At 47.4% G+C, this 10,612-nt stretch overlaps 1 protein-coding gene across 1 annotated transcript; it reads right to left on the bottom strand.

The window, feature by feature from the left end:
- Positions 1-4,271: 4,271 nt before the first annotated feature.
- Positions 4,272-10,397, bottom strand: TLR4 (toll like receptor 4). The gene is made up of 3 exons (XM_042052605.1): positions 10,155-10,397; positions 9,186-9,352; positions 4,272-7,915 (listed from the first exon to the last, which is right to left on the bottom strand). Exons 1-3 carry the CDS (start codon positions 10,257-10,259, stop codon positions 5,656-5,658), a joined length of 2,532 nt encoding a protein of 843 aa, XP_041908539.1. The 5' UTR covers positions 10,260-10,397; the 3' UTR covers positions 4,272-5,655.
- Between the last annotated feature and the right edge of the window lie 215 nt (positions 10,398-10,612).

Below are 10,612 nucleotides of genomic sequence, written 5' to 3'. Positions count from 1 at the left end.
TGGAAGGATCTGGCTTCAGACAGACGTTTACTGGCCTGGGGGAGAGCTATAGAGGGGGATTTCAAAATCCCAGGATGAGGGAAATGGAGTTGAGGAACAGAAAATGCCATTTGCACGGGTTCTGATCTAGACTCTGTCTGTCTCTTAGTGCTCCACTCCAGCAAATCACAGTGTGCAGGTTGTGAACCCCATTTAACCACCAGAGAAAGCAAAGCAGGGCAGAGATAACAGGCAACATTCAGCACCTAAGGGGGCTTGGCAGCATCCAGAGCCAGGCAGAGGTGGTAGAGAGCCCTTCCCAGCAGACTACACTGCTTGGAAAAGAAAACAGAGGAATTGCAGCGTGGGAGCAGGGGAGGGGGCACAGGCTCCCACCAGATCCATCGTGAGGCATGGAAAGGAGGGGGAATTCCAGGTGTTGCCTTGTGAACCTCGCAGCGGGGGAGCTGAACCACCCAGAGCATCCCACATCGGGCAAGTTTGGGGTTGTTTGGGGTCGCTCAGGAGTAGAAGTGCTGATCCAGGAGCCCGTGGTGGATGGGTGGATGTGTTCAGCTGGACCAGCAGGCTGCAGGGAGGGAGGACATGGGACATCACTCTCCCAAAGCCCGCTCCGTGTCCTCTGGTTAATGTATTCAGCGGTGAGTTTAGGGGATCTCAGGAGAATGAATTGTCAGAACGTCGGAAGCAAGAGATGGCAGGGGAATTACTGCTAATCCTTTCTTGTGGGACACAACACTCCAAAGGATTTAAAGGCTATTCAAAAATGTAGAAAAAGAAGAAGTGACAAGGACACCCCTCCCTCTTTCTTACGTTTTACGTTGGTCACTTGCTGCTGGCTGGGAAAGACAGAAAAGAGAAACTTCGGGGAGAGGGAAGCGATGAGGGGGGAGAAGAAAAGATGAAGACTGAAGATTAGATCTGGAGAAAAGCCGATCTTACCCTCTCCGGGAGTGTAGGCTGCAATTAAATCTCTTTTGCCTAACAATACTCTATTGTTATTTGCGTGGTAGTACTCAAGATGTGGCGATAAGGGAGGAAGGAGCTGCCGGCAGGGGAGGCTGCAGTTGTTATCCTTGGAAATCCCCTGGCTGGAGGGCTGTGGGCCCCAGTCCTCCGGGGTGACCCTTTGCCTCAGCTGAGGATCTCCTCATCCTCATCACCCATAATAAATGTATTTTGAACAGCTCTGGTGGGAGGATCTTGGAAGTGTGGGGTTTGAATATCCTCTCCCTGCTGTTTGATTTGTAGACATGGTCAAGGTGTGTGACCACAGGTCACTCCCTCTGTGTATTGGGTAGCCTGGCAGGCACAAAGGCAGGTCTGGGCTGGGCTGCCTTTGCCCTCCAGCCGTGCTGAAGTTCTTTCATCCCAGTCACCTGTGCCAGCTGGACCCCAAGGACTGCCAGTCTCCATCCTGCCACCTTCAAAACATGGCTGGTACCCACACGATGCTCATCTCCGTCCCTCTTATTATCATTGTGCAAAAAAGTGGCACTTACAGACTCACCATGAACCTTCAGCCTTGTAGGTGCTCTGGTTAGAGCTGGAAACCCTGGGACCCAGCCACCTCCAGCATCTGGGATCCACCCAGCTGAACTGTGGCCACTTTCCCACCCCAAGATCCTGCACGAATATCTTCCCTGTTCATTTTCTTCCTTTTTCTTGCTTTTCAAGTGTTTTAACAGAGCTGTCCTCAGTTCCTCAATGTTTCTCTGTGTGTTCAGAGCAGCACAGCGAGGTCCAGGCTGGTGCATTATTGACGGTGCCCTCTGGGTGACCTTGAGGCTGAGGAAGGTGAGGGCTCCTGGCAGACGGGCTCCTCTCTGCAAATCGTGCTTTGCTGTCATTTGTCCCAATTCCCAGCCTGAGCTGGCGATGGCAAAGAACAACTTATTAAGGAATTGCTTCTTTCCTCCCCTGTTCACCGCTGCTCTCAGGCTCAGGCAGTTCCTATCGATCCACTGCACCTACTCAAGATGTTTCGCAAAAGGCACTTAGTGAAATTCATTCCAGGGGTTTGTCAGTGGTTTTTGCTGCCTGAACCACACATGGGACACAGGCAGGTGAAGGTTTGACTCTGAGAGGGTCATGGTAAGAACTGTCTTGGAAGAGGAATTTCCATTTTGCCAAACATACTTTTCAGCATGTTAACAAAAAATAAAAAAAAAAAATATTTTTCCCACAAAATGAAATCCAGAGGTTTAAATTTGGGTGTGTGGGAAACATTTTCACATTTTGGTGTTGTTTTGGGAAGCTAGTCAGATTGTATAAATAGAAACAAATTTTAAAATGAAAATGTACTCTGAAAAACAACAGCATTAGCCGAAACAGACATTTTTTTTAAATGACATTGCGGACCAATTTAACTTTTATTAGAAATTCCTTCTTCAGCCCCTCCAAAGGATTTTTAAAAATCACTGTTTCCATGAAAAAATATCTGTTCTAAAATTACAGCCCCATGCAACACTAAACCAGACACTCTGCTGTGACAATTCCCATTCTATAGATTCACCATGCTACCTCATTAAATTCCATAAACCACCTACAAAACAGCATTTCCCAAAGGACAAGTGCTCTCCCTGAGAAGTTTCAACCTGTTCCTGTCAAGTATCAGTCGGTCCGGGGAAGCCAGCTGCTTTTCCTTGTTCTGGTGGGGTTTTAAGTGACACTGGAAGTCTGTGCTCCTGCTCAGGGGGGCCTGGGGAGCATTCCTGCAGTGCTGCTCCTGCAGCCAGCCAGATCCAGGTGGGAAGGACTGCACATGGCTCTGGTTTCCAGCTTTTACAGCTGCCGCAGTGTGGGGAGCACAAATGCAGTCCCACTAATGAGGGCACGCTCTGCTCAGAGCCCTCGCTGGCTGCAAAGCACAGCTTGGTGACAGTGCCAGCACATCAGGATGTCCTGCCCCTGGGACAGCACCCTCCACAAGGCAAGGAAGTCCAGAGCTGCATCTGTCCTGGCATTTTGCATGGGGCAAATGAAGCTCAGAGTGAAATCAGGGCACACCCCCATTGCAAATGGAATCGCGTGGATGCAACAGCCCTTTGGAGCTTTGTCTCCATCTCTTTTTATGACCTGGGCAAAAGAGATACTTTAATAACTGGAATTTGCTCAGGTATTTACATGAGACCTGCACGGCTGTTTGCTTGGCTGCTCATTTTTTCACCCAATGAGTAAATCCTATCAAAGCCACTTGCTGCAGAGTGGGCACTTTCAAACAAAGCACGCCAACAGCTTTGGAAACACGAGAATGTTGAGTTTTCCTTTGGACATTTGCTTCCTACAATGAAGGCAAATGAGTACGTGTGTTTCTGTGGGAACCACAATATCCCCCCATTTATAGTATTGGGGAAAGCTGTTTTGAGTCTTCCAAAAAAAATCTACTGTTTCTCTGCTAGGTAAATAGTGAAAATACAATTGTTCACACAGTCTTGTCCATCTTGGACTCATAAACCTCAGTGTAGGGCAGACAGGCACTGCCTGGGCAGGTCACAGAATCACAGAGTGGGTCAGGCTGGAAGGGACCACAGAGGGTCATCTGAAGTTATGATGGTTTTTGTGGCTTTTTCTTGGACAATAAGGAAGCAAGGGGCTACTCATGTATCCATCTCTGCTGTAGAGACTCTGAATAAGAAGAGAAAAACAAGTGACCAGTTTCTTTTTAAATTGTACTGGTGGGAGCCTCGTCTCAGCATCACTCCAGCTCTCCTAAAGCTGCTTTGATATTCAAAAAAACACTAACTTTTTAAACAATACTGTCCTAAATCCCTTTTATAGATGCCCAGAACCACTTGCAGGCTTTCTGAAACTCATTGTTATAATTACAATCAAGAATCATAGGACTCTGTGCTTTGTGCCAGAAATACACATCCACTGAATTGTTTGCAGAGGAGCCACAGAGAGAAAGAGTGAAGGAGAAATGCAGCTTCAGTGCTGCTCAATTCAGGAGCAGGAACTCCCACTCTATTTAATTTTTCCTCTTTTGTTTCCCAATTTAACTTGGAGCTGCTGAAATTCCAGCTAATGTTTGCTTTGTCCTCTGTGCCCTCCTTTGTCCTCAGTCCAGGGAGCCTTGAGCTGTGCCCTGGTTTACTGTCCCCCACCATCTCCAGCAGCCTCTGTCCCTGGAGGAGGTGGGAGCTGTGGGTGGAAGGGTGAGGTGGAAGGTCTGCAGGACCCATCAATCCCAGCAGAGGTAAGAACTTAATTTTGGGAATTGCTGGAATAGTATTTAGCAGATGCAGAACAAACTCTCTGGGCAAGGGAACGCAGCATCAAGCTTAGTTTTATTAAAGCTTCATCTCCTGGGTCACAAAAAAGCTTAGGGAGGGCTGTGGGGGTTTTTGGTAGTGTTGTCTGACACAGCACATAGGGAGGGAGCTGTGATTCAACTTTTGCCAGCACAAGGCCTGGAACTGGCTCTCCCCCTCTGTGCAATAATGTGTGATGTTGATCCCTGATCCTGCTCCATAGAAATGTCCCTGTCTGGTGCTTAGAAAAGTGAGCTGGATCAGGCCTTCCTTCTGGATAAATATCAGATCTGATTCACCACTCAGTTGCTTCTGTTTTGCCTTTGCAGATCCTCATTGATTATAGAAGGATTTGCAAGTTTAAAACCAGAGTAATTCAGTGATTAATCCCAACCAAAGCCTTTGATAAACAGAGAGCAATACTCCTGCCCCATCCAATATCCCACACATCGATGGAGTGCTCTGTGATATGATTCCATGGCATTTAGACCTTCCTTCCCTTGATTCAGGATTGTGCTGGGATACATTTAGTTTAGCTAATCCAGACTTTTCCCCTCTATCTCTTCTCCCTGCAGAATGTCAGGCACATTCTCAGTGAAACAAAAACAAAACCCCCCATGCAGTCCTGCTCCAGGTGGCAGCTGACCCCTGGGGAAGGCTGAGCAGACAGGCAGATCTGAACTCCATTTCAAACCCTGAAGGCTCCTGCAGCACCTTCCAACAGTGAATTAAGGCTGGTCCAGAGAGTGAAAAAGCTTAATCTAGAACTGGCTGGCTGTAAACATCAAAACACTTTGTTCAGGCTCAATTTTGCTCACTTAAGTCAGTCCCAGAGTACATCCACAAACACTGGGTGAGGAGAAGCAGTTGGAACAAAGATGCCCCATTGCTCTCTGGAGGGTCTGTCCCCTGAGTCATGGTGCTCACGGAAGCAGACACAAGACTTTTGGAATCCAAAGTCTGCTTTCTGTTTCACACCATTTTTAGAGCCAAGAATCCTGTGTCTTTACTCTGCCTTTGAGATTCTGGGTGCCACTCAAAGAAACAGACTGTGAACTTCCTCCGCGTGAATGGTCTCAGGACCCAAATCCACTTTCAGAAGCAGCCAGATGACAGTAAGGGCATTGGTCTGTTCCCTGACCCACCAGACCTGAGGTATTGCTGGGCTACCTGTGGGTGACAGCCATGGGCAAACACAGAGCTCAGGCAGCTCTTCTGGCTCTTGTCACTCCTGAATTTGCAAATTCCCTTGAGAAAAGGTGATCAGCAAGGCAGGAATTCCTGTAGTGCTTTGGCAGTGCCTCCATCCACTCCCTCTGACTCTGAACAGCAAGAGAAGACCCAGCTTCTGAGCACCAGCCATCAGGATGGCAGACAGGGGAGGAAGAACCACTCTTTCTTTTCACATGAGTTTTACCTCCTCCTGATTCCAACTTTTGCCTTCCATCAGGACTCCTGTCAGCTGCCTCCAGAAGATGTGCTTGTTTATTTCCTTGTCTTTCCACTCCAGGTAGGTGTTCCTCTTCAGGTACCGGGACAGCCCCAATCTCTGCCTCAGCAGGGCCTTATTCACATCTTGCAGCACAATCATGATGATCCCAGTCTTTCCCTCCACCAGCTGCCAGGACTGGGCAATGTCAAACTCAAAGCTGCACCACTTGCTCTCCAGGAAGTCAGTGGAGATGACTGCAATGACATTCCTGCTACTTAGAAAACCCTCCTGGATGATATTGGTGACAATGGGCACCCCTGGCAGGAAGTCCCTGTGGTACAGACACAGGTGGAAGGGAGGTGTTCCTCCTTCCAAGGGTTCCACCAGCTCCTTTATCACCCATTCCTCGTCTTTGCTGGAGTGGATGACAAAGGCATCGTAGGTGTCACCTCTTTCTGCGGAGTGTTTGCACCCACTGAGCAGCACCACGAAGTAGTAGAGCTGGAAGTAGTACTTGTAAATCATGAAGAGGAGCACCACTATACAGAGCAACACAACCACTAAGAAGACAACTTTGCCTGCATGGATGTGGCAGGAGGACAGATCAAAGCTTGGCAGGCTCACGTTCGTCACGTACGAGGGCGTGTGGCACAGCATCAGCTCCTTATTCTGCAGCAGCTCCTGCTTTTCCCTGATCCATATCAGAAAGTCCAGGTACATACAGGAGCAGTCAAACAGGTTTTGAGAGATATCCAACAGGACCAGGCTGTCAGGCAGGACTTCCCGGGCTGAGGACAACAGAACAGTCAGTTGGTTTCTGCTGAAATCCAGGACTCGGAGGGCTTGGAGTGGCTGGTAGACTCCAGCATCAAAGGTCAGGAGCTTATTGTTGCTGATGTTTAGCTCTTTTAGCTCAGAGAGGGCATCAAAAGTACTTCGATCCACATGTACTAATTTGCAGCTTGAAATATCCAAGGTGTGGAGGTGACTTAGGTTTTTGAAGTTGTTTGACAGCTTATTGTCCTCAAAGGAGTTCCCTGCCATCTTGAGCACTTGCAAAGAGTTCAAGCCACAAAATGTACACTGGGATTTAACTTCAGTTTTGGTATAGGAAATATCAAGGTAAATCAGTCTCTGAAGGGATAGAAAGACAGGGTAGGAGCCAGGACCAAATAAAGTTGTGTGCTGAAGGTCTAAATATAACAAATTCTTCACATTAGTGAAATCTCCAGTCAGTTTGATATTGGAATTGAAGCTTAAGTTCAAGTGTTTCAAATTTGGACAATTTTCAAACTGAGGGGAACAGCATCCACTAAAGGTGAGGCTATTCTCACTCAAATCTATGACCTCCAGGTTACTGAGACTGTTAAATTTCTGCTTGAAGATCCTGAGTCTTTTGTTCTTGGTAATACGAAGCACTCTCAGTTCCTTGAAAAGCGACAGCTTCACAGCAGGTACGTCCTCAAAATGGCATTTCTTGCATTCCAGGTATTTCACTTTAGACCACGCAGGAACCTCTGATATCTCCTCAAGTCTGAGGTGCACCAAACGAATAGTGGAGACATTGCCTATGCAGTTAAAGAGAGTGTCTGTGTTATACTCAAAACCCTTGAAGCAGATTAAGACAAACTCTTCCATCTGTACCTGGCACAGTCCACTCAAGAGCCCTCTCTCAAAGTCTTGCAGTCTCTCACTGTCGCTGAATTCCCCAACTATGAGTCTGCTGACCTGCAAACCAGCCAGACCTTGCAGAGAAGCTTGCATCACACTGAAGTTCTCAAAAGCAGACCGGAGAGCCAGCTCAGCGAGGTGAATCCCTGCAAAGGCCCTCAGCTCTATAAATTTTATATTGTTCAAGGAAAGCACCAGTGTGAGGTCGACCCTGTTCCCTTCCCTCAGGGCATCAAGGTCTCCTCTGGAGATAGATGTGATCTTGTTAGAGAAGAAGCTCAGGTGCCTGAGGGAGGTCATGTTGGCGAAATACTTGGGAAGCTTCAATGAAGTAATGCTGTTGTGGCCTAAATTCAACTCCTGCAGGGTATGCAAGTGGCCAATGGGCAGCTCAGACAGAGAGGTTCTGTTGGTTTCCACCAGAACCAGTTTCTTCAGCGACGTTAAGCCATAGAAAGCTGCTTTCCCCAGGTACTGGAGGGAATTGGCAGTTAAAATCAAGGTGGAAAGTCTCTGGAGATCCACAAAGGAGTTATCTTCTATTGTATGGAGGTGGCACCTGTTGGGCATGAAAAGAAAATATAAGTGCATGAAACACTGTCCTTGCCTACACTGAGTGCTGGTGTGACATCCTCAGGCTCAGCCTCATGCTGGGGGCTGGTTTGACTTTGCTGCGCTGGGCAGAGCCAGCGTCCCTGGATGTGCAAAGGGAAGGCTCCTACAGCAGGAGACCTCCTCTCACCTCCTCCTCTCCTCCCTCTCTAATCTAAAATTCAAAGCAAGAGACCTGGATACCTGGTGAAGATCACAAATTCATGCAGGCAGCAGGAAAGAAGAAGCCTGGCTTTCAGTTTAGGCCAAAGTGACATTGTGATGACCATCACTGATGGAAGAACCAACCAGATCCAGCATTCCCTCACATCTTGCATCCCCACAGCCCTCAGACTTCCACCTCAGCCACATCTGGGCAGCCCCACTGGCACCAGAGCGGTGCAGCTGTGGCAGAGCTCACAACTCTGTCAGCAGTTGATATCTGGTGATGGCTCAGAGGGAGCAGACCCCAGGCTGTGCTGGCTCTGAAGGAGAAAAGTAAGAGAGGAAAATGAGGGTGGCCCCCTAAGGTTTGTTTCATGTGGGAAGATCCAGAATTTGAGACCCAAATCCATTCTGCAGTGAATCCCAGCAGAATTAGTTTAATAATCCAGCCAGTGTGTCTCACAGCAAACGTGCTCTGCCACTTTGGAGCTAGAGCTGTGATGGGACTGAGTGACATTTCTCAGTGAAACAATTTACCCAGAGAAACTGTTGTCTGAAGTCAATGGAAATTATACATCAATTCAAATTTGCTAATAGGCCTCCCCCATCTCCTCCCCCAGATATATGAGGAGAAGGGAGAAGAGAATATGTTGATATTTTAAGACAGCCTTTTAGAAAATCAATGTACCTTCATGTTATTTTTTTTTAACTGTGATTAGAAAAACAGCTCATCCAAGATGTTCCACTTCAGAGTTTTTGTAACAGTGAAAAGTCTGACATTTTTCTTGCTCAGAGACAAGTAAAACATCTTCCTCCTCATTCTCACATCCCAGCCTACAAGATCAGACTGACAGACTCAGCTCTGAGTGGAGAGTGTGCACTCAGTGACTGGACTAAAAGCTGCACATCACTGCACCACGGGGATGTGCAAAATGACAGACACAGGGACACAGGCACAAGAGAAAAGAAAAAAAAATAAACAGCCAAGACCAATAGACCCCAAAATAAGCCACCATTGCAGCCCAGCTGGTGAAAGAAAAATTAACCAGTGTCCACATAATAGATCCTATTACCTTGAAAGATCCAGAAGCTGCAGCTCAGGGACTGATGCAAAATAATTTGAGCCCAGTGATTTCAGATTGCTGAAACTGAGGTCCAGGTTCTGGGTGGTGTTTGGGACTCCATCAGGAACTCCAGAGATGTTCAGTCCGGTGCATCTGAAAGTTGTGTTAGGGGTGATCTGTAACAGAGGCAGACCCAATCATGGTCAACATCTGCTCTTCATGAAGTGCCAGAAAATGTCACTGCGAGGAAAGCAGGAGCAGAATGACCCCCCCCTTGCAGTTCATTTCTAAAGGAGCTACCCTGAGTTTTAGGAAATAATCTTACATATCCTAAGCATTTTTCCATTTCTAATAGAACCAGTCCTACTCCCCAGCAAGAGCTGCATTTCTTGCTGATTGAAGCTGGGACAAAGCTACAGGGCAGTGTTCCTTGAGGCTACAGATGAACCAGCAGCAACCTCTGAGAGAGCCAGCAGGACAAGCACTCATGGACACACTGCATGTCCAGCACCAGCTCTCAGCCCTCTTCCCCTGCACGTAACCAGGCAGCTCGAACCAAAGTTACTCTGCAAACAAATAATTGTCAGCAAAACTTTGCAAAAGGCAGTCGGTCAGTGTCAGGTGCTTGGTGAAATCACTAGTGCAGAAATCAGGAGAAAATCTGTATTTTGTAGAAATGAGGTAAGGTTTGGATCCCTTCCAAGGGAAATATAATCTATTACAGTAACTGCACTGCAACACCCTCAGAGGTACAGAAAGCCAACGAGAAGAAAAGGTTCTTGATGCTGGTTCTGGTTCTCAGGTGTTTTCGAGACCAGAATTTACTTCAAATACTTCAATCTCCTTGATAACAACCTTGAAAGAAAAGCTGGGCTTTCCTAAGACAACTATGAGGCTTGAAGCACAAATCTCCCAAGCAAAGGGAAAAGTTGCACCAGAGAAACAGAAGGATTTTGTGCTCACTTGGAGCTCACATACCTCCAAACAGGGATTGAGGAAGCAGCCTGCCAGTGGGGAAGGGACAAACACCAGCTGCAGCAGCACCAGGAGTATCTCCAGAGGAAGGGCTCCTCTCCTGGGCATCTTCAGGAGGCCAGGAGTGCAGGAGAAAGGAGCATGGAGAGAGAAGCCTGGAGAGAGGAACCTCCTGCAGTGCCAGGGGTTGTGTTTCACCACTCCTGCTTCTCACCACACATATCTGAGAGTTGCAGAGAATGAGAAGGGAAGTGAAACTTGGTCACTGTCTTGTTTCCACACACGCTCTGGGTGAACTGCTCTTCTTGAAATTGTTTTTTAAAAAATGTTAAAAAAAAAAAGCAAGGAAAAAAAAAAGAAGTAGTGACATATAGTTTGGGCTAGAAAGTAAAGAAGAATATGGGTTCCATCAGTGTCACTTGACTTGATTGCCTCTGATTAGCTCAGGTCAAATTGGCAAA

Source organism: Corvus kubaryi, unplaced genomic scaffold (assembly GCF_017639235.1).
Source record: "Corvus kubaryi isolate FWS band 111438036 unplaced genomic scaffold, C.kubaryi_AGA036_p1.0 78, whole genome shotgun sequence".
NCBI lineage: Eukaryota > Metazoa > Chordata > Aves > Passeriformes > Corvidae > Corvus > Corvus kubaryi.
The sequence above is the reverse complement of the archived record's forward strand: the minus strand, read 5'-3'. Positions and strand labels throughout refer to the sequence as shown.